The following is a 24737-nucleotide window of genomic DNA, read 5'->3' on the forward strand; positions in this document are numbered from 1 at the left end:
TGATGCACACTGCAGGTTGAACGCCTGCTGAGTTAGAAGTCTGTGCTCATCCAAATTGCTGATGTTGACCCTGTGGATTCAGGTACAGACAGGTGTCTCCTCTTACCCTACTGCATACAGTTTACTAACCCTTATTATTTTGTTCATGAGCAACCAGGGACTGCTGGCTGATAATTCTGAAAAATTTCCAGTGCAGCCTCTTGGAAAAATCATCCTCATATTTACTTCAATTTAATCACAAAAAGATGAAGTCCACACCACCATTAGATTTCCCTTAACAGCTTATCCTCCAATTATATCCATCTCTTACAATTGAGGACAGCAGCCTATTAAAGTTGAATACAATATGGATAAACACCTTTTCACTCCCCTATTCCTACAAAACTCATATTTCCCTGGGCTATGAGGAAGAATCATTTCTGATTATGTCTTGCAGCTCTGTACCCTTCCACCTATACGGTCTATACTATCTCCTCCTATAAATTTATGGGTCTCCCTCCTAAACTTCTCTTGCAAGTTATTGTTTCAGTGATTCATTTCTCCTACTAACTGTGATTTGCCAAGTGGGCCTTCTATTGTCTTTATCAGAATCAAATCTGCCCTTATGATTTTGAAGGCCTTGGAATGAAAACATTTGTAGCTCACCTGGCAGTCCCAGGTTCTCACTCCACTTATTTCTAAGTCTGTCATCCATGTAGGAACATTACTGCCCATCTTCTGAAGTCTGCTAGTTCCGCCACGAGCCACCTAAGTGTAGCTTTGCATGTCTCCGTGCATGTCTTCTTCCAGCCATTTCCAGTAACACTAACAGCCCTGTCATGCTGAGGCTGTTCACCTTCTGCCATAACCGGATTCATCCCAGGCCCCGTCACTAGTCCAGCACATTCTCACAGTGACTACTCCCCCTCACGCCTCCATACCTGCTCCATTTTCCTCTGGACTAGCTGCACGCACTACTTGTTGCCACCGTCCTCATCTCATGTCTTACTCTCCTGTGTCCTCCTTGCAAGTAAATTTCAACATCCACGCAGTTTAAGCACTCTTTCTGACATACCACCTCACTTCTTCAAAACTGTAGTGACCATGATGGGGCTCAGGACATGCTACCCCAAAATATTGCACCTTGCCATATGGAACATTTTAAGCTGAAGGAATCTGAGAAAATAGTAAAAGCAGGAAGGTCACTCTATCCCTCCCCTTCTCCCTTTCTCTTCTCCCCTGAAAGTTATGAAACTCTCCAGTGAGAGGTGTCCTCCCCTATAACTGGAGAAAAGGAACATCCTTATCTCTGAAGACAGAGGGAGGCCAAGAAGAATCCAAACAAAGAGATCTTGTTAAGTTTCCCCCTGTTTACTATACTTACCTCATACTCTTTGACCTGTCATATTTCTCCACAACCATCCATTCTCCATCGAACCTAACATAAAAATACTTAGTCGTAATGGTTCCTCTGGATCTTCATTTCTCTATAAAGGTTTCCAGTCCCATAAAACTGATATTAAATAAGTTTGTATGCTTTTCAGTTTAACTGTAAGACCCAGTCAGGGACCCCAAGAGTTGAGGGAAACTTTTTCCCACCTCCACATTAAACCAACAGTGATTAACAGGAGAAACTTCTACAGTTTTCTCAAACTCCATTTTCTCAAATCCCTTCAGCTTAAAATATTCACCACATTTTGGGGTAGCACATCCTGAAGCCCAACAACTCTTACTAAGTTCCTTCTCTTGGTTCACTTGATACACAGTCAAATCACTAACTCCTCTCTAGCTACCAAACACCTCTCAGCCAGTGCCAACACCTGGAGCAAAGTTAAGTCCCTCTGCCAATCCTCCCCTTTTGGATTGATTAAAGTACTAAGTTAGTGTAGTCTGAATAAATTATCAGTTTCTACCTAAAACCAATTCTTCTGTACTATGTATGATCTACTCTGAAATTTTCTGCTTTGCAGAATATGAACATATCACTCGCTTTTATAGGAATATTTGTGGATGAACATAGCGATACATGTATACTTTCCTAATTATATTTGTCATATTTTGATACTTTTGCAAGATATAAAACGAGCTGGTTAGGTTAGAGAACAGAAGGTGCTAAACATATCTACTATTACTTCTTAAAGTCTAAAAGTCAAGGTTCTCAGAAAAGATTATGAGTTATCACAAGAAAATTCGTTTCCTTTTCTTCAAATCCTGTTGGCGTTTAGATGCCAAAATCCTTGCTGCTGTTTTTCCATCTGTCCACAGTGTGTATTTTTTTAAACATACACCTGCAATCAGAATAATCCAGAGAATCCAAATCTATTAATGTAAACACTCCCAAATCAGGCCAGAGCATATGGGTCACTGTATGGGTTTTTGTTCTCTGTACAGCATGAACTTCCATACAGACGTATATATTTGAAAACTGTTCTCAAAAAAGTTTAAGACGTGCTCACGGAGTTATACCAAATTTAATACATAAAAACTCCCGTTTCCTTTAAGGAAAGCAGAAAATGTCAAAGGAGAGGACAAAAGAGGAGAAAAAGAAGACGACAATGACCATGACGCCAGCAGCAAACCCAGAAGTTTCAGCTTCCATAAAATATATAGCTGCCTATTAGAACGCAAAAACCGGAGTGTAAATGTTTCATTCAAGCTTGCCAAAGATCAGCTTAGTTTTTATTGCTCTGTGCAATTTCCGAATTAAGTGACTTCACTGTGAGTGGGACTTTTTTATGTAACACATTACATCATAAATTAACCCTAATAATGTTATAGCTTTTAGCTTACCCAGGTTTCTGCTTTATCTGAGAATGTGGGAAGCGTGCAAAGCAGTTAAGCACTAAGGAACAGGGGGAAGCCACCAGTGCTCACCAGCAGATAAATCGCACAATGAGCTGGCATGGTTACAAGCCAAGCGGCACATTCTTCCCCTGATTTTGATTTGTTATCGGAGTTTCAGTGGAAAACACACACAGGAGGACGGCGGCAGAGGAAGCAGGAGGCCACTGTGTCCAAGTGATTCCACCAGCCTGTGCTTGCTCACTGAGTCACTCACCTCGTAGCCTTTCTCCAGCAGGAACTCAGCCAAGTATGAACCATCCTGGGAAGAGAAGGAAAGTTGACAATTGTCAGACCCATCACGGCTAGCGCAGAGGGCCGCGAAGGCTGAGGGCGTTGAGGAGCACACTAACGGGGCTACGTGAACTTAAATTAAGGGTCAGAGCAACCGGAATAAAAATAATACAGACAATAATGATGGTAAAAACACAAGAGTTCCACTTTCCACGGTTCACTAAGCATTTTCATCATCAACATTATTTACTTGAGCACCACAGAGGCAGGGCAAGGCGTCATCATTGTCCTGTTTACCCAGTAAGAAACAAAGTCCAGGGAGATCATGTGGGGCAACGGAGAGAAGGTGACACTTCAGACGAGGCAGGTTGAGGTTTCGCCAGTTACTGGCTGCGTGAAATATGCAAACTCTGTGCAGCCGAGCAGGAGGCCTTGGTACTACAGGCACATAAAGCAGGCACCGGACTAACTCTGGGTGGTTGTGAAAAAGGAATCGCAGGGGAAGGAATGAGATGGGAGCTGTGGGGACGCAGGGAGGATGCGGGAGGAGACAGAGGACGCCACAGCATCACTAACGTTACTGGAAAAAGACGCGATGGCAGAAGGGGGGGGGGGAGCCCTTCTGGCACTGGCGGGGGCGGGCTTCTCACTCAAGCGTTCTGGAAAGTCACAAAAAAAAAATGAGTTTTGGGGGTGGAGGGCTGTCAATATGACCAGATTTGTATTATTTTCGCTGAATATGTATGCAGACAGGCACTCACAGACTTTAGATAAAAGCAGGATGTTGACGTTCTGCAAAATAGAAAGGGCGAGTAGTCAGTCGCGTGGTGGACCCGCACATCGAGAGGAAGGTGCCCGAGTGAACCCAGGTTCTCCACGGGCCTTTGACGATGCTCGTTAAGCGTCTGTGTGAAGGGGCTGCTGCTCGAGCCAAGGCCTTCCCTGTGCCGCCTTCAGGGCGACGGTGAAGGAGCGTCGTGCGCTGCAGCCGTCGAGGGCCGAAGGGGAGAGGCCGCCGTCCGCGAGGCGCTGTGAAGGGCCGTGGGCCTGGCTCGGGCGGACGTTCCCGCACGTTCCCGCACGTTCCCGGACGTCCCGCGAGCGACCCCGGGACCGCCCGCCCCGCCGCCGGCCGCGCAGGGCCGCCATCCCTCCCGGTTCGGCATAAAGACGGGAGGCCCCGCGCCGACCGGGCTCCGTGCACCCCGGGGCAACGGGACGGGCGGGTCCTCTTCCGTCTCCCAACAGGTCCCGCTGCGCTTCGACGGCTCCCACCGGATCTCTAGGAGAAGGAGAGGCGAAGGGGCCTCGCTCGTCGGTCATGGCCCAGTCGGCGCTGGGACAGGCCGGGGCTCGGGGCTCGGGGCTCGGGGCTCGGGGCTCGGGGCTCGGGGCGGCCCAGGGAGTGTCCGCGACGTCCGCGCAGGCGACCGCGCACCGGGCCGGGGCAGGCGGCGAGCGCGAGGACCGCCCCGTCGGCTTCTGGACGCCAGCACCGCGGCTCGTAGGCCCGGAGCGGACGGACACACGGACACAGGCCTGCACGCTCCCCCCTGCCGCCCGGCGCACAGGCGGCGGCGCCGTCCTTACTCGGCCGGTGTGCAGGCCCGGGCGGCGGCGCAGGGGGCAGGGCGGCGGGGGCCGGTGTGCAGGGGGCGGGGGGCGGGGGGCACGGGCTCGGGCTCGGGCTCGCAGCGAGGAGGGCGCGGCGGGCGGGCCCGGAACACGAGGTTCTGCGAGGCCGGCCTGAGGCGGGCGCGCGGCCCGCGTGGCCCAGGGTGTGCCCGGGTGTGCCCGCGTGTCCCCGGGTGCCAGCCCAGGCGCAGCGGCAGTGCCCGCGGCTCGGGCGCGCTGAGGCCGCGGGGGCGAGGGCGAGAGGCCGCGGGCGGGGCGGGGCGGGCCCCCTTGGTCCTCGGAGGGCCGAGGCGGGCCGGGCCTGAGCGGGCCTGAACCCTGCCGGAGGCCGCGCGCCGCTCGCCGCCCCGCCCCGCACACACACTGCCCGGCCGCCCCGGAACACTCTGAACCAGCGGGCACTCGCTTCGCCCTCGCTTCGCCCTCGCTTCGCCCTCGCTTCGCCCTCCCCTCCTCGCCAGCTCTCCCAAGCGAGCGGGAGCGGGCCCGGGCCGAGCCGCACGACGAGCGGGAACCGGAGCAGCGCGGGCTGGGGCTGGGGCTGGGGCTGGGGCTGGGCCTGGCCGGCGGCCCCGCTGGGCGCCCCCTCCCGGCCGGCCCGGGCGCCCCAGGACCGCAGGGCCGCGGGGAGCTTCCGTCACACCAAGGCCGCGACGCCCCGGCAAGCGACAGCCCACGGCGGACCTCCAAAGTCGTGGCACTTAATTCCTCGGGGCGCAAGGCGCGAGGCGAGCCGCGTTCCCGACTCACTAACGTGGTCCGTCCCCGCCTGGGCCCACGCCTCCTTCCAGAGAACTCTTCGGCCGAAGGGAGAATGTCCCAATCGTGACTTTGAATCTGATTCTGCGCCTGGTTACAAGGACGTCCATTCCGTATTTCGTATTAAAAGCCGCACAGACTTAAGTGATCGCCGTGGCCGTGACGCTTCCGAGCTTACTTCTGCAAGCTCCCGGCCTGGAAGACGAGGAGCCCCTGGCGTCGGAGGTAAACAAGGCAACGACGGCAGCGGGTCTGCCCGCGGGACGCCACGAGGCGGGCGAAGCTGCGCCGGAATCCCCGTCGCCCGTTCTCTCGACCTACGAAACCAGCGCCTCCCTCCCCTCCTCCACCGGGGACCTGCCAGAACGGGCCGAAACTCAACAAGATAGTAAAAGACCATAACAGACCCATTCCTAAACTCAACTGACTTACTCATTACGGAGCGTTAGTGCTTCTAGTTTTGATTGACATCACGTAATTTCAGAACACTCCGGAGCTCAGAAGGTGGCGGCCGTGGACAGCATCTGAGATTTCTCAGGTCTCGTGGGGCCCTATGCACCACTCGGGAAGCAGCTCACTACCGGTGGGATTGGGGGCGGGTGTATTTGGGGCTCCAGAGCCACGAAGGTGGGGCCACTGCCCAAGGACCAAAAGTACCAAATTTAGATAGATGGACTGGACCTGATGCCTACAGTCCCTCTACCTGGGTATCTCTGCTTTTTTGCCTTCCATGAAATACTCAGAAATGTATATAAAAGTGTAAAGAATATTCTTCATATAAAAAATAAAGAATAATTCCAAAAGTTAATCCAATCATATCTTGACTATACCACTAAAACTATACATTTCTAAAATGCTGAAGGAAGAACAGAAAGTTTACCCCTTCTCCCGATGACCCCAGAAGGCTACACCAAGCCCTGAATGATCCTCCAAGGCCACATCCAAACACGTATATGCCAGGCAGCCTCCACCCTGCAGGGGAGACTAGCATTTCTCTTCTTCCTTCAAACATGGATGCCCTTATAGCCCAGAAGGACAAATGAAATCAGGACACTTTCTTATATGCAATTTGAGAAGTTGGTTCCTCTGAACTGCATACTAAATCATACTGTGTGTTTCTGCCTAAGCACCGTTTGGCAGCTTCTTTGAACCCAGTATAAGATAAGTAGTACTGGGCTAAAGAAATCACGCCACTAATAAATGAATTTCTTTGTTTAGATCATCTCAAGCATCAGGAAAAAGAATATCCTTTTTGTAAGGAGAGAAAGCACCAATTTATACTGCCCTTTATGTTCTGTGACTCTATGAATTCTAATTACTCTAAAATAAGCATCTTTTCAGCTAATAGCAATTACAGTATCAAAGTAATCTGTACTCCCCCTCCCCCCCCCAAGAGAGATGCAAACACCTCAATGACTAACAGAAGATGCAGTCCTGAATTAGAAAGAAAATTTCCAGTGGAAAGATTGGCAATGGAGTATGAAGAATGCAGAAGCAGAATATATTTGAAAAGTATTCTCACCTGGCTCATGTATGTAACACAAATCATTGCGTAAAACCTTTGTCGAATTCACAGAATTCAAAACATCAAGGGTATTAATTAATCCAACTGTCACATTTTACAGATCAGGAAATTGGGATTCAGAACAGTTAAATGTTTAGTGTACAGTCACACAGGAAGTAACAGAATCTGCATTAAAAAAAAGTCTTCAGGCTCCCAGATTTCAGAATTTTTCACTAAAAAATGCTATCAAAAAAATCCAAACTGAAGAGGCTGAACTAATGTCTACAGTTGAAAACCAAGTAAAACACACTAATGCATTACCAAGTGAAGAACAAGAATACAGCAATTAATTATCAGTGGAGTGCAAACTAGCTGACTGTCGGGTAGACAGGAAACCAGGATATCATCAATATTTAAAATATAAAAAAGCCCCAATTCCTGTAGTCTTCTAAAGTGAGCAATTGTTTCCCCATAAAAGCTGCTGCCTCAGAAAAAGAGACTTTCACTCTCTTTGATTTACTTCCTGGTAGAGAAGAGCACTGTAATCCAGAAATGTTATCAACAAACTCTGAATAATAAAGAACTAATTGTGCCCAGCAGCTAAGATATTCTTTCTGTTTCCACCCCTTCCCTCTGACTACCTGGCAGGGAAAAGAGCCCTTCAAGCAGGTGTGAAACGGTTGCACATACACCTCATACATATACATCGAGAAGGGACAGCAGCCCTGCTGCCAAACACAAGGCTTTCCAGGAAGCCACTGTGAGCTGGAAGGTTAAAAGCAACATTTTAAAAAGCAGCCAGATACCTCCAGTCATCCTCCATAGGACTGTAACGTTGAGTCTTGTGTCCATCGCAAATTTTTTTTTAAAAGATTTACTTACGAAAAAATATCAGAGGGAAGAAATGACCTAAAAGGTTAACTTTAAAAAACAGTTTTTTCCAATTTGATGGGTTAAAAAATAATGTTTTTTCCTTTCATTTTTTGGTCAGTATTAAAACTGAGGAGTTTTTTTGTTTGTGATGATATATATACTGTTTCTTCTCGGAATTATTTACCTCTTCTATTTTTTGTCCATTTTTCTAGGAGGCTGTATTTTGCCAATTTGTCCTTATAAGTAGTCTAGAACATAAATAAATTCATTAATTTTTATCTCTAATATAAGTGACTCAAAAAATCCTGTGAAACAGTCCAGCAGCTTCCCAGGGGCAGAACTCGTGTAATTAGCTGGTTTGAAACACACGTTTCTTTCAAATTGCAAATGATTATTGTACTGTCCTAGTTTAATGAGCAAGGAAGAATGCAAGCAGCAAAATTTGAATTCCAGCTACATTTGAACAACCCAGTATTTGTAATACCATTAATTTCAACACAGTAAAATAAATTTCTGTAATTAGGCAAATGCTTTAAGGGAAAATGGGATTAAGAGGCTAATATAAGGAGGTAGAAAGGAAACGGTTATTAATAAGGTATAGAAAGACAATTTTAATTACATAATTAGAAAGGCAAAACACACACAGATATTCCAACACAGTCCCAGAAATGTTTTAAAAGCCTCAAAAAGGAAATCCAAAGGCATTTATTAACAGCCGACTAGTCTGCTGGGGTACATACTACATAGACACATCAAGCTTGGGCCAACCTTTCAGCTCTACACGAACCAAGGAGGCCAAAAGAATACTCTATCCCACTGATCTGCTTTCCTTTTTGAAGTGTGTAAGGTCCTTTGGTTTGAACCTCTACATTTCTATCTCTCTTACTCTCCCACTCTTCACTCAGGCTGAAGCTTTTATCCTCCTAAGACGATGATAAAAGAAAATAAGAAAAACAAACTCTTCATATAACCTACACTTTCTACAAATGGTAATAGTATTAGTAACGATAGTAAGTGCATTCACAGCACTTAGGGTAGGCCAGGCTACCCTAGATGCTTATACTCCTTCACTGTAAATCTTCCCGATGGCCCTGCGTAGTAGACACTATTATCTCTCTTTTACAAATGAGCAAACTGACGTGAACTGAAACCAAGTAACCTGACCAAAATGTTGGTAAACAGAGCAAGGATTTGAAAAACGCATACACACACACACACACACACACACACACACACACGCGTGCGTATAAATATTTGTAACAAATTATTCATATGACAATTTGCTTCACTAATAGGATCAATCACTCCATAATGATAGGCCTACTGATGTTTTAACATAAAATTTGGTCTCTATAGAACTCATTAACAATACAAAGTGTCCCAGATTAGTGAATATCAAACATCCACTTGGGCCATAGGTGTTATGGAATAAAGGACAGGAAGGAAATAAGAGATTTAGTCCCTGCCCGATTGCTCTGAGAAGTATCTGGGAAGCCAGGCATTTCCTGGCCTAGATAGGATTATGCTCCAGCACTGGCTCAGACCTCCACATTTCACACGCATCAGCAAACCCACACGTGGACAGATTGAGAATAGTAACCAGGTAACCTGTCCAGCTAATCAAAATGTTCTGCTATCAGGAACACCAGTAGATGCAATGACTCATGGACAGAGGGTGGCAAGGCTGCGTAGATAAAAGAAAAGCTATGAAATACTACCACACTGACCTCTTCTATACTGGATGGCACAGTGCCCTGGAGAAATAAATCACCACACTTGAGCATGAAATCAAGGTGGAAAAAAACAGAGGAAATACAAGAAACATATCCCTGTCAAAATCCTTTTAAATATCTGCCTAACTGGCTAGTTCAGTGCTGGTGTGAATAACTCCTTTCAAGTTTGGAACAATATACTACCTCAAAGTTTTTATAACTCAGGGTTCCACATACATTGATAAAGACTTGTATAGATCTGTCGGGAAGTTAATAATAAATTACCAGTAAACTTCATGCTTAAAGAATAATCTCTCTGTGGTAAATACGTATATACAAATTTTGAAAATAGAGTTCCTTTCTCTTTCCTTTTCCCTTTCTCATTATCTCTCAAAGTGACAGTCCATACAATTAAAGCCTGTTTCTCTGCAAAGTATATGCTTACGTAGTTCTATTCATCCAAGTGATTTATACAGGAAATGATTTTTTACAGGTACTCAAAACTAAAACAGTGCTACACTTTGTCCAGTGTTCAAGGCCACGCTTAATGAAAAACTTTAAATTTAAAAGAAAAAAAAAAAGCCTTTGTACTGAAAAGAGAAGAATTATGAAATTTTAGTATTTACCTGATTTATTAACTCTTCCTTGTACATTTCTTTTTATAATTTGTGTCCTGGCTAAGGGAGGAAGACAAAACAAATGTCCTTTTGTTTGTAGCTTTTAAAAGGTCATAAATAACAAAAGAATACACATATATTGATGATTCTATCTTTCCCCATCCACATTCATTTAACAGGTCGCTCCTAAAATGCCACTGTTGGTAACAAGCAGAATTTAACTATTTACAAATGTCTTTTAACCCAGTTTGTTTCAGGGATAAATAACTGGCACAAGCCAGTGAAGACTGTCTCTAAAATATGTTTTTACTATGACAGAAATGTCACTTACAGACTCACTGATGCATTGCAAATCTGCTCTGTAACTATAGAATATGCATCACCCTGGAGACACTGTAAATCACTGAAAAATAATACAAAATAAGAACTGTGATTTCCGTAACTTGAAATCACTGAAACAGATAAAATTCAAACATATGTATACAAGTGTAAATGGGCAAATTTCTAAGCATCTACCCAGAAAGCTGCTTATCATAATACTAAGAAAGCTAAAAAAAAAAAAAATAAAAAAATAAAAAAATAAATAAAACTTTCAGAGTCAGAGGACAAAGAACAAAGTGTTGTAGGAATAATTTTAAATCACAGAGGTCCTACCGTGAACAAAAAATGTTGATTCCCCTGGAGTGTCCTGTCTGTGGGTAAGTTCAATTGTTAAAATTCAGTCTGTGGGCTAGGAAATCTCTCCACTTATTTGTTAAGTTGTGCTATATTATACTTTAGGGTTCTACTACTCAGAAAAGTTATCAAAAACCATTTGGGCAGGGGAGGGGAGGCAGATCACATATTTAAAAATATGTGTCTCCATTATTCTTGCAACTCTTTCTCCAGGGTCACTGTTGTTTAGGCCACACAATCCAGGTGCGTTTCTAGATAGCTCAGCCCTAACACAGAAACAGAGGAGCGTGGGTGACAGGCACTATGGAGGGAACTTGATGGGATGAGCATTGAGTTATTATACTATGTGTTGGCAAATTTAATTTAAATTAAAAAAGAAAAAAGAAAGAGTAAGAGGAGTTTTTTGTGAGATACTCAGATGACAGTTCGAACTTCCATGGTGCTTATGCTTTTAAGCTGTTTTTATCTTGTCACTTTGTTTTCTCTCACCAGCATCAAAGGAGCTTAGCTCTCATTCAATCCTACACTTTTTAAAATCTTGACTTAACAGGACAAAAAAAACATGATCAAGATTGCACTCTATTGAAGACCAGAGTTTTGTAAGGGCACACAGGGGAGAGGGTCAGGAGGAGGGATAGAGACTCTCCAAGTGAAAATAATGAATGTCCACCCCATCAGGGATTGGACACAATCCCCCATCTTGGTCACAGCAGCACCAAAGTCCAAATTCCCAATTTTGCCAGGATCTTAGACTGAAAGCCAAGTGTCCTCTAGTTCAGCCTAACCTGATCATATGTACTTTTTGGTCTAATCTTATAATACTTAAATGTCTAACCACTGCTTTGTTTCCCAGCTAGTCTCTCTCCTAATATTTATGACTTATTTGGGAGACTTGACTACATTTTATAGATTTAGGTCATACATTTGGAAAAATTGTGAGTATTTTTTATACCACAGCACCATGCTTAAAACTCCCATAAACTATCACATTTTAATAGACATGGTTAACTCAACCTTACATTATAACACATATGTTCTTTCAAAATATGTATTATTTCTATCAAAAAATAATAACCTACATTTCTATAATTCCTATGGTTGCTAAGTACTCTATAATATTTTTCCTATTTATATCTCTCACAACATCCTGGTGAGGTAACTAATATTATTCCCATTTTTCCAGATTAGAAAACTGAAGTTCAGAAAGCTTAAATCCCTTGTTCAAGGTCCTAGAACTAGTTAAAGAACTTGGCAGTATATGAAACCAATTTGTCTAATCCTAAATACAGTGTTATTTCCATAATAATTCTCCTTCAATCAAAATAAAAGTGTTTCAACCAAAACCAGATGCCAATGCCTGTTTTTTAAAGCTTTTCAATTAACTAAAACATATATAAAACCTAAAAGTTTACTGAAAAATAATTTTTAAAATAAGTACCAATTACTTATTTTTGCAATAATCTACTATTATGAATGCTTAAATAATCCTCCACGTTCAAGTACACTAAACAAAATACTTGTGTGTGTGTGTATACACACAAGTGCACAGACTCAAAGGGATTTCTATGCCATTATCCTGAGGATTAAAAAACAACAACACAGCTCTTGTTAAATGTTAAAAGCAGATCCTGAGGCAATCAACCCATTGATAAGCATCCTTTAAAATATAAAGGACTACATAATGTGATATGGCAAATAAAAATAAGGATAAGATGTATTTTCTACTTTTAAGGAATTTACAATCTAGTGAAAGGACAGGAATCAAAACATCAGCATCATCATATTAGTGATCATATTAATGTTAACATCCACTCACTGTATTAAGCAGTGCTGGCCAATAGAAATATATTTTGAGTCACATGTGTAATTTTAAACTTTCTATGTAGCCAAAATTTATTTTTTTAATATTTTATTTATTTATTCATGAAGGACAGAGACAGAGAGAGAGAGAGAGAGAGAGAGAGAGAGGCAGAGACACAGGCAGAGGTAGAAGCAGGCTCCATGCGAGGAACCTGACATGGGACTCGATCCCGGAATTCCAGGATCACGTCCCGGGCTGAAGGCAGGCGCTAAACCGCTGAGCCACCCACCCAGGCTGCCCTGAGTAGCCAAACTTTAAAAACTTAAAAATAAATAGGCAAAAGTTAATTTTAATTATATATTTAACTAAATATATACAGAATGCTATATCAACATTAATAAAAAAGTATTGAGATGTTGCACATTTTTGTATTAAAATCTTCAAAATCTCTTATATTATACTTACAGCACATCTCAATTCAGAACTAAATTTTTAAATATTTTTTAAAAAAGAAAAACTGATTTGACTTTGGAGCAAAAGTTTGTCAGTTTAAAATCTGTATCTGTTCAAGTTAACTCACTCTTATGTCAAGGACCAACAGTGAATCCAAATTAGTATTTGCATACATGAAAAGCAACTCTAATAGTGTTCTTGAAATTTTATTTCTAGTTTTTATAGGCAGTTTATGCAATGCTGTTAATAACTAAAACCTTCTACATATTCAGTTTTAAAAATGTATAAAGTCATTATTATTGATTTATACTATAAAAACTTTAAATTTCAACATGAATTCTCACAACTCCCTAGCTAGGTCAGTAACTTTTCCTTTCCTTAGAGCTTCAAATTTAGCTCATTTATAGGCAGTGTGGTCAGACTGAGAAAACAAATCACACTGCCATGTTTTCTTTTAATTACTATTTGGTAAGCATTCCTTTTGTTTCAAGAAGGAAAAGAAAATCTTATATTGGAGTAAATATTACAGAAATCTTTTTAAAATTCATCCACAATTCCACCAATGAGTGCTGTCAAAGAGCAGCACTACCTTCATTGTCCTCCATTTCCTTCAACAGGTTTATAAACTGGCAATGATTCACATATTTGAATGTATAGACTGAAAACTTTTAACTATGATATGACAATTTTTTAAAAGTCTGCTTCAGAATATAGTGGAATGAAGCAATAAAAGAAACATCATCAGTCTTTTATTTTAAAATTCCAATAAATGCAGATATTTCACCTAACATACCTGGAGTCATACCTGTTGTGATAGAAACTAAATTTTTTTCATATATATCTGAAATTCTTCTTTGATAACAGAACATTCAAAAATATGCTACAGTTTGGTAGTTCTAACCACAAATTTACATCATTTTTTTGTAAATTTTTATTTTTTTAAAGATTTTATTTATGGATTCATGAGAGATACACAGAAAGAGGCAGAGACATAGGCAGAGGGAGAAATAGACTCCTGATAGCCCAATGCAGGACTCCATAGGGGATTCTGGGATTCCGGGATCATGCCCTGAGCCAAAGGTAGACATTCAACCACTGAGCCACCCAGGATCCCTGTAAATTTTTAAATCCTTTAAGAAAAAGGATATCTAAAGTAGTAAGTAGACAAAAACTCATATATTCTATGCTTGTCTAAAGATAAAGGAAAGCACCTGGAATTTTTCAAATTTCACATCAATTGTTCTTTCATACTGGTAGAAAGACCTTGTAGAGGCAACTGATGATTTAATTAAATATCATTAAAGTTTTGTATATATATTTTTGCCTTTCTCATAATTTTCTAATAAAACTTCAGTAACAAATAATTTATTTTGCCATCTTCCCATCTAAAATTAGTTTTGTCAGTCAACAAAACTAAAAGACAACCTACGGAATGGGAGAAGATATTTGCAAATGACAGATCAGGTAAAGGGCTAGTATCCAAGATCAATAAAGAACTTATTAAACTCAACACCCAAGAAACAAACAATCCAATCATGAAATGGGCAGAAGACATGAACAGAAATTTCACCAAAGAAGACATAGACATGGCCAACAAGCACATGAGGAAATGCTCCACATCACTGGCCATCAGGGAAATACACATCAAAACCACAATGAGATCCCACCTCACACCAGTGAGAATGGGGAAAATTAACAAGGCAGGAAACCACAAATGTTGAGAGGATGTGGAGAAAGGGGAGCCCTCTGTACTGTTGGTGGGAATGTGAACTGGTGCAGCCACTCTGGAAAACCATGTGGAGGTTCCTCAAAGAGTTAAAAATAGAACTTGCCTACGACCCAGCAATTGCACTGCTGGGGATTTACCCCAAAGATACAGATGCAGTGAAATGCTGGGACACCTGCACCCCAGTGTTCACAGCAGCAATGTCCACAATGGCCAAACTGTGGAAGAAGCCACAATCCTTCAACAGATAAATGGATAAAGATGATGTAGTTTAAAAATGGTATATACAATGGAATATTACTCAGCCATCAGAAAAAAATGAATACCTACCATTTACTTCGACATGGATGGAACTGGAGGGTATTATGCTGAGTGAAATAAGTCAACTGGAGAAAGATGATTGTCATATGGTTTCACTCATATGTGGAATATAGGAAATAGTAAAAGGGACCATAATGGAAAGGAAGGAAACTAAGTGGGGAAAAATTAGAGAGGAAGACAAACCATGAGAGACTCCTGACTCTAGGAAACAAAGGGCCACAAAAGGGGAGGTAGGTAGGGGGATGGGGTAGCTGGGAGATGGGTATTTAGGAGAGCATAGATGAGCACTGAGTGTTATATGTTGGCAAACTGAATTTAAATAAAATATTAAAAAATCTGGTTTTGTGCATTAATCCAAGCCATTTTATAAGTGTTCAAAGTGATAAGTTCACATCCTATTAAATGTATTGGATATTTAATTGAGATTTCAGGCAATATTAATTCTTTTTTGATCTTTGAGATGAAACTTCAAGCCTTCTACAGATTTATTTTAAATATCTCTGTATATTACCCACTTTATTTTCTTTAAATTTTTTTTACACAACAGTTTTTCTGTTTTGTTCCAGTAGAGCAAATTGCAAATTAATCCTAGAATTTCCAGTCTTTGTATCTTCATTGCTCTGATCATAGTACTAGTTTCTGTGTCTGTACTCAATTCTGCAGCAGCAATGTGCCTTTGTTTTAAATTCTAAAATTGAAAAAAAAAAAAAAATCTAAAATTGGCCTATACTTATTTTAACTGGAAAAAAATTATATTTTAATTAAAAATTCTATTTTAACTGGAAACAATTATATTTTAATTAAAAATTATAAACATTTCAATTTAATTACCAATGATGAGGTACATGTATCCCTGTAAGTCCTGCTGTCTGCATAAAATATTCAAATAAGCACACTACAATGTCAGATAGAATACAGAAATAAAACATCATTCTGAGAGCATAACTAGTTGACATAAAAAAAATCGGTGATGTGTTTAAGTGTGAAGTACACCAGTTAAACTGAAATGTAATCCTACCAAAACAAGAGAGTTGTGTTTAACAGAAATATGTTTTATATTGCTTCCATTTAAAAAATGGCATTTTCCATTTAAAAAAGCATTTCCTAAATCCTGTTATCCACATCTTAATTGTTCAACAGTCACAGATGGCGAATGGCTACAGTTTTGAACAGTATAGTGATAGACTGTGTTTTCAGCAGTTTACATTTATTAACTTATGTAATTCCCACAACAACTCTTTAAAGTATTTATTCTAATTATCCCCCATTACAGACAATGAAACTCAGGCAGAAGCAATTAAGTAACTTACCCAAAGTCATACAGCTATTAACCGGGGAGCCTGGGATTTAGACCCAGACAGTCTGACTCCAGAGATTCTTGCCACTATCCCACACTGTCCAAAGTTCAACAGAAGCACAGAGTTTCATGAGCGATGACACAAGAGGTGCAAGGTGTTTTAAAAATACAAACCAAACTAAATAGCAATTAGAAGTAGGAAGCCAAGACAGATAGGAAGACACTGTGAAGAGGAGAAAGATTTGAGCTTAAAAAGATAAATACTGATGAAAATGACAAGCAATTTTGTGTAAAGAGGAGTGACTGAGAAGTGTGAGTAGAGGGCTCCTTGTCCTGAATGGATAAAAGATAAGCAACTGTGGTAGGTAAACAATGGCCCCCAAAGGCATAGCCCTGACTTAATCACGGCAGTCTAGGAATGTCAGTTACCTTATGTCAAAAAAGTCATGTAAATGTGATCAAGGATCACGATATAGGAAGATTATTTTGGATTATCTGGGTGGGCCCTAAATCCAGTCACAAGCATCCCTGTAAGAGGCAGGCACAGATAGACTTCACACAGACAGAGAGGAGGCCCTGCGACCACAGAAATAGATTGAAGTGATGCAGCCACAAGTCAAAGGATGCCAGCAGCTGCCAGAAGTTAGAGGAGTAGGAATGGATTCTCCTCTAGAGCACCTGGAGGGAGCCTACCCCTACCTACCCCTGATTTATGATTTCTAGCCTCCAAAACTATGAGAGGATAAACCTGTTGTTTTAAGCCACCGAGTTTGCAATATGCTACAGCAGCCCTAGAAGCCAGTGGTTACTTCAAGGCTTCTCAAAAACATTTAGCAGGCAAGTGTACCTTGTGAGTCAGCAAGAAGGGAATCTAGGAAGCAGCAGGGTTTCCCAATTTTTTAATGACTGAATCCCCACTCCCTCTGAGAGGAGGGCTGGTGGTAAAGAGAGAGAACCTAGTAACATCTGGCAGGTCTTAGTTTCTTACTAACTAGGTCTGGGAAATCCTGACCCAAGAGACATTCTGGAAGGCATGTAATTTAGGCAAGTAAGTATGAACTATATTCAAACAACAATAAAAAAAAATTTTAAAGGTTTTTAAGAAATGTTGCAAAAAGCCAACCATTTGGGGTGAGGAAATCTAGCACATTATGAATTCGGGTTCCAGGTGACTTCAAAGTGGCAGCGAACATGATTTTGGGAGAACAGGTAACCAGGTGAGTTAATCAGCTCAGTTAACAATACAGTAAGTTGTACTGCACTCCAGATGAAACCACCACCCCTAGGAAGTGTTTCAAGTCTTACGAGGGACACTGACTGATAAGCTATAGTAGCTTCAGAGGGTGATAAATGAGAAATGGCATATTAAAGAAAAGGAGTGTTGTTCCCAGAGAACAACAGTCAGAGGAGAAGCAAAATAGCAGTAGCTTCACTTAACTAAAGGGCCAAAATAAAACAGAAGAAAACAAACTACAAAGGGGTCAGTAAAAGCCAAGAATTAAATACTCGAGGGGAGTGGGATCAGGCTCAGCACGAAGGCCTCCATGGATGCTGGTGTTAAAATGCTCCTGGTTGAGCTGGATACTCTTGCAGAGACTGGATGGCGAGTTATCAGACTGCTCTGGGAGGGCAGGGTTGGGAAGTTGGCCCACAAAACCAATAAGCTTCCTCCAACTCTAAAATTCTATGCTCCAAACTGGCCACAGACCTGTTTGTCACACCCCACATGCATAGCTGCAATAATAACTGAATAAAAAAATACTGTGTGAAGCTTGGGGTAAAATTGAAAATATTTCATTACTTGTTGTAGCACAGGCACTGACCCACCAGAATGGTTGCCAGCTTCTGTGCCTGTAAGGGGGTATCCACCGGATGAGCTTAACCTTCATAAAACTGTCGACAGTGACCTATAGTTGAATATGGATTTTGAGCAGGCAAGAACACAGAGAGAAAAGGAAAAAAAAATCAACACAACTTAGAAACTGTTTATTTGAATTGACAATAGGTCCCTGAGCTGAGGAAACCACAGGATGGAAGGGAAAGGTGACCAGGTAGGCTGGACGTCACCGTCTATGTACTGGACACCTGACCACAAACTCCCGGCGGCTGCACTCACAGCCCAGCAGCCACACACTTGGCACCACAGCCTCCAAGTGTCCTCTTGGCACCTTCTGTAAACACTACTTACACGCCAGGAAGTCTGGGTTTAGTTTTGGTTCCATTCTCTGTCTCCCTCTCCCTTCTTTTCCCCTACTCCTCTAACACAAATGTGGGTCCCACTGGTTTCAGGCTAATAATATCCACCAGCAGCAACTGTCTAATAGGTTAACGCCCAACAATGGGCACTTGTATTTTCTTATAAGGTGAAGCTAAATTATGGCACTTGAACAAAGACTTTATTATCTAAATTTTACTGCATGTTTACTACAAGCCAGTTTCAATTTTACGTGTTCGTCTCTAGGCCCTAAGACAAAGGGGAGAGAAAGTTCATTTTAATATTTGAAGGAGTTATTTTCTAAACATATAACATATATAACATATAACATATAACATATAATATTTGAAGGAGTTATTTTCTAAACATTTCCATATAACAATCCTGGAAATAACAATTTCCAGGATTAGTCCTGGAAACTAATCCAGGACTTGTTACAGGTTGAGTGGTGTCCCCCTAAAAATTCACATATGAAAGTCCTCAGTCCCCAGTAGTTCATAATGTGTCTTTATTTGGAAATAGGGTCACTGCAGATGAAATTAATTAAAATGAGGTCATACCAGAGTAGGGTGAGTCTTAATCAGACTGGTGTTCTTTACAAAAAGGAGAATTTTGGACAGAGATACACACAAGGAAAACATGTGAAGATGAAGGAAGAGAATAGGGGTGATGCTCACCTAAGCCAAAGGATGCCAAATATGCCAAGAAACCACCAAAAGCAAGTGGAGAGGCCTAGACTAGAATCTCCCTCTCAGCCCTTAGAAGGAACCAACTACCTTGCTGACACCTCAATCTTGAATGGCTAACTTCCAGAACTGTCAGAAAATAAATTTCTGTTGTTTAAATCATCTGGTCTATGGTACTTTGTTCTAACGGCCCTAGGAAACTAATCCAAGACTCAAAAGTATTAAGGAGTACAAACAAAAGGTTGGGCAGGGCCGGAGGAAAAGGTCAGAGGGAAGTTTCTGCTCTTTGCGCTTCTGGTTGACTGTCAGGAACTACCAGGTTCGAAGCCAACCCGGTCGTCCCTCCCAGTGCTCTGCCTGCCGGCCACACTGACCTTCCCTGGGCTCCACAGGCTGCACTTCCTGAGCGTCACACAGGCCTCTCCCTCTTCAATTCTCCTGACTACCCTGTCATTCACTGTCTACCTAGCAGGACTCGCATCATTCTAGATGTCGGTTTGACCATCGTTTCTTCAGAAAATCCGTCCTGATGTGCTCCACCCTGACTGAATCAGATCCCCAACCTGTTAGAAACATTCAAAGCGCACAGTTCTTTCCTTCACAGCTTCTGTCAAGTGTTTCATTATATGTCAGTGGCAATGGATTATGTGCCTTCCCCGCTGAACTGCAGGATCCCTGAGGACAGGACCACAACCACTTTGCTCATCAAGACCCAGGACACTGGTAGGTAGCTGGCACACAACACCTATTTGCTCAATAAGGTGAAATCCAAAGTCCTTGGGCTTCTAATCTCAGAGGCCCTCATCTCAAGCAGACATGCCAATGCCCTGTCTGCAATGTACATATCAAAAGTTATCTTATCAATCATCTTGGACTCCTTGTCTTACCCGAAATACTAATAAGACTCTCATCTTGGTAAGACTACCAAACTGAAACTGCTGTGCCTCCTGCCTTGCCTTTCCCTTGGAAACCCCAGTAAAGGCTCTGACCTTGTCTTTTCTCTTGCTTTTGGTTTCTGCCTCCTGACTACCATGAGCTTTCTCCATTATGGCTTTGTGTGGTACGCTGTGCCTCCTTATTTCTATGACTTGTGAATATAATAAACATTTTTTCCCTGAGCCTCTCCTGTGGTTGTACCCAGCTGACCATCACATAAAAAACTACAAAACATTTGACTTTTTTCCACTTTAGTGAGATATAACTGATATACAGCACTGTATAAGTTTAAAGTCTACAACATAATAATTTGAATTATGTTGTGAAGTAATTACTGCAATAAGTTTAGTAAGCATCTTCTCATATATATACATGTACAAAAAATGTACAAAAAATACGTACAAAAAATTTTTTCTTTCTGATGAGAAGCCTTAAGATTTACTTCTTAACAACTTTTATATATACCATGTGGCATTGTTAACTATAGTCATTACATTGCACATTATAGTTCCAGTACTTATTTATCTCATAACTGAAAGTTTGTTCCTTTTGACCATCTCCTCTAATTCTTTCTCCACTAACCCCCTGCTTTGGGAACCACATACCTCTCATCTCTTTCTTGATGAACTTTTTTTTTTTTTTAAGATTCCAGAGATGACTGAAATCATACAGTATTTATCTTTCTGTTTGACTTACTTCACTTAGCCTAATATCCTGAATGTCCATTAGTGTTGTTGCAATGGCAGGATTTCTTCCTTTTCTATGGATAAATAATATTCATATAGATACGTATAACACTTTTTTTTATCCATGCATCTATCTATGGACACTTAGGTTGTTTCCATGTAATGGCTATTGTAAATAATATTGCTGTGAACATGGAGGTGCTGATACCTCTTTAACATAGTCAAGACATCTAATTTATTTTTTTTAAGATTTTATTTATTCATTCATGACAGACACACAGAGAGAGAGGCAGAGACATAGGCAGAGAGAGAAGCAGGCTCCACACAGGGATCCTGATGTGGGACTCAATCCTGGGTCTCCAGGATCACACCCTGGGCCAAAGGCAGGCACTAAACCACTGCGCCATCCAGGGATCCCCAGACATCTGATTTTTAATCTACATTTTGCTTCTTTCTAGCTGTAGGCCCAGACCTGACCTCCTCAAGACTCAGTTTGCTCAGTTTTCTCCCTTAAAGTTGGGACAATAATCAGACCCTACCTATAGGGTTGCTCAGAAGGCTAATGCTTATAGAATATTTCCACTAATTCTGCCCCATGATAAATATTGCCTGTTATTTTTATTATTGTTGTTATTATTATTACAAGCGTTGATAGATCCCACTCTCTCATCTACCACATTTTCATGTCTTCCAGAACATCAGCATATACTTGACACATGAATGAATGAATGAATGAATGAATGAATGAATGAATGAACAAATAAATGAAAAATATGTATTGCAAGGAAGATTGGAGCCAGGATATGAAGTGCCCACATTAAAAGTGTATACTTTTATTTGGTTAGGCTTTTGGGAATGGAGGTGATAATTAATTGAGAGCTTTGGCTTCTTTTTTTTAGACAGTTTAGGTTTAATCAGCTGGTGGTTTCTAAACTGTGTTTTGAAGAGCCTCAAGTTTGGCTGGAGGTAGGGGATATGACCTAGAGAGGAGTGTGAGGCAAAGTATATAGGAGGGACTCTCTCCTTTTCCACATTCCTTCATTGCTTTCCTGACATCCAAGCCAGATAGTTTTGTGGTATTCACTTTTGTATTATGTATTGGGTTTCTGCTTACATTTCATTGGAAAAGTTTTTTTTTTAATTTATTTATTCATGATAGACATAGAGACAGAGAGGCAGAGACACAGGCAGAGGGAGAAGCAGGCTCCATGCAGGGAGCCCGACGTGGGACTCGACCCTGGGGTCTCCAGGATCACGCCCTGGGCTGAAGGCAGCACTAAACCGCTGGGCCACCCGGGCTGCCGTCCACTACTTTTTACCTTAAGTGGTAGATAACCCAAGTTTTCATTTCCTTATTATGCCTCAAAAATTACTGAGATATTACATATTATTTTGCATAATATCAAGTATTTCCTAATTAAAATAAATATAATAGGGGTACGTGGCAGAGAACAGGCCCTTAAGAAATTATAAAGGTTATATCTTAAGATGGAAGGGCTCAGAAGATGTTAACAGGCTAAGAAAGGGAGCTAATAGAGAGAGATGGACAAATGAACAGAATGGAAGAATAGCTACCATGTCCAGAAGGGCCTCAAGAGCAAACAGGAAGGACAATGGCTCCCCCCAAAGCTGGGGAGGAGAACAGGTGCAGGTGGGAGATAGTTTAGTACTGGAAAGAGAAGGATGTCTCAGAAACTACATAGAGTCAAAGATGGTGTTTTGGAATAAAGAGAAAAATAAGACCTTCAAAAAAATTCTTTTGTTTTGATGAAACCTAAAAAAAGTTACCAGTTGGCCAAACTGCAAAAAGTGATGCTCTGAAACAAATCATGAAGATAATCAAAACAGCGATCCTTTAACCTCTGATACAGCAGGCTCTGCCAATATTAGAAAAGCAATCCGTCACACACACGTTCAGAGCCCCTAACTTCAGTAGTTCATGACACTGGTTGCTAGCCCAGAAGAGATGCATGAGATACTGAACTTAAAGTTTCCAATGACTTAGTCCAAAAGTATTGGGATATTTTGATAATATTCCAAAAAGGGAAGGAAAGACTTAGACATCAGATTGCTATGACTCTGAAACCCTAGAATTAACCATCCTAGTCTTGCTTTAAAACCTTGAAACCTCTGCATCATTCTCAGGTCATCACTTTGAAGCCATCCACATTTGTAAGTCATCCCTCCCCTCGCCACATTGACGTATGCCGTCACCATCTACCTGGTAGGAACATCAACGATCTCGTATTCTTTGCAGAGATTCAATTCTTAACGAGATGCTTGCAAAGAAGATCATGCCACAAAACACAGAACTTTTTCTCTAAGATTTTCAAAGAATTATAAAGACTATCCAAGCCCACTAAATCTTCACAGAAATTCCCTTGAGCATACCAGATAATTCAGCAACTTAGAAACTAAAAGTAGTTACATTTCATGCATAATGAAACAGATGTGTTGCTGACAAGACGTCTTAACAAAATATTTATGTATTGACTCACATTTGAAATATGTTAGTGGTATTCCCTATTTAAAAGAATCCTGTGTAAAAGCCTCTGTAAAGGTTGTTGTAAATTAGACATTCTCAAAGTGGGACACCCATACCATAGAACTAAGCTCCCTGTTTCGGTCCAGTGTTTTGAAACACATTTTTACTATTCCTGGAAGCACTTGCACATTTTTGTCAGATGTTGAGTGAGCAACAGGGTAAATAACGTTTCAAAAGCATTTTTAGAGCAGTAAAACCTTAAGTTCCTTGCTAAAGGGGCTGATCCAAAATAAATTAAATGCTGGTGTGACTAAGCCGAGTGTGGTAAATTCTGATTTGTAGTGTGAAAACCTCCAGTTAATAGATCTATTCAGTGACTCAACACGCACTTCGAAGTCATAAGTAGGGCAGCAGAGTATAAATACAAGACTTAAAAGCATCCTCTGGGTCTGTGTTCACATCTAAGAAGCTGGTGGTTGAAAGCAGGGTTTCTCAAAGCCCTGTCACCCTCTGGCATGCTGCATCAGTTTTGTGAAAGAGGTAGAGTTTAGGGAGCTGTGCTTCACAAAAACACCCAAAGTGGACTACGTCCCTGGGAGCAACGTCCGCGGGTGTGTAGAAATACAGTGGAAAAGGAGGTAAAAACTGACTCTTGTGGGTTACACCGAAACCCTCAGATGCAACACGAAGGTACTGCTGGCACACGGGGCTCCGAAGTCATGAATCATAAAATTAGACTTGGAGAGGGCCTTGCACAGTAACTAAATCTAATTACTTCACACCAGTGAGGAAACCAAGACCCTAATAATATAAAATAGAGAAAGCTTCAAAAAACAAAACAAGAAAATCCTGTTCTTTTGCTCGCCCAAAGCTGTCTCAGACAGTTTAAGGAGGCAACCTGACTTTATCTTCGAGTACTTAACAGAGGAAAGGGCGGTAACTATTTTCTTATCACGTAGGAAAAATCACTGAAGAGCTAGCCAGTGGCTTGGTTTGAAGAGATAATCAATTTAGCTGACCTCATTAAAATGGATATAAGGACCAGATGTTTACCCTTTAATTTATCAATAACACCGCTACCAAGTGTTGGATCATTTATGCATTTCCTTCGGTTTGGAAATCTAATAGGTGGACGACACAATCACCACAAAACTCCGACGAAGAGGCACGCACAATGACCGTGCACGTAAGGATTATGTAAGGTGTGTACTGCAAAATGGCTTTTTCAGTCACCTGAATTTAGGTCCATTAAAGAAAACAGGCGGTGCAGAGTAGAGCAGCTGTCCCAACACAAGCAGAAAT

At 41.6% G+C, this 24737-nt stretch overlaps 1 protein-coding gene across 1 annotated transcript in view; it reads right to left on the reverse strand.

Annotated features, from left to right (window-relative positions):
• GMDS (GDP-mannose 4,6-dehydratase) overlaps positions 1-24737 on the reverse strand; it is a 575388-nt gene that overhangs the window by 447233 nt on the left and 103418 nt on the right. Inside the window, exon 2 of the mRNA XM_025446227.3 lies at positions 3038-3082. Coding sequence (XP_025302012.1) covers positions 3038-3082 — 45 coding nt within the window. The remainder of the gene's footprint in view (positions 1-3037; positions 3083-24737) is intronic.

The sequence above is a fragment of the Canis lupus genome, chromosome 35, assembly GCF_003254725.2.
Source record: "Canis lupus dingo isolate Sandy chromosome 35, ASM325472v2, whole genome shotgun sequence".
NCBI classification, from domain to species: Eukaryota; Metazoa; Chordata; class Mammalia; order Carnivora; family Canidae; genus Canis; species Canis lupus.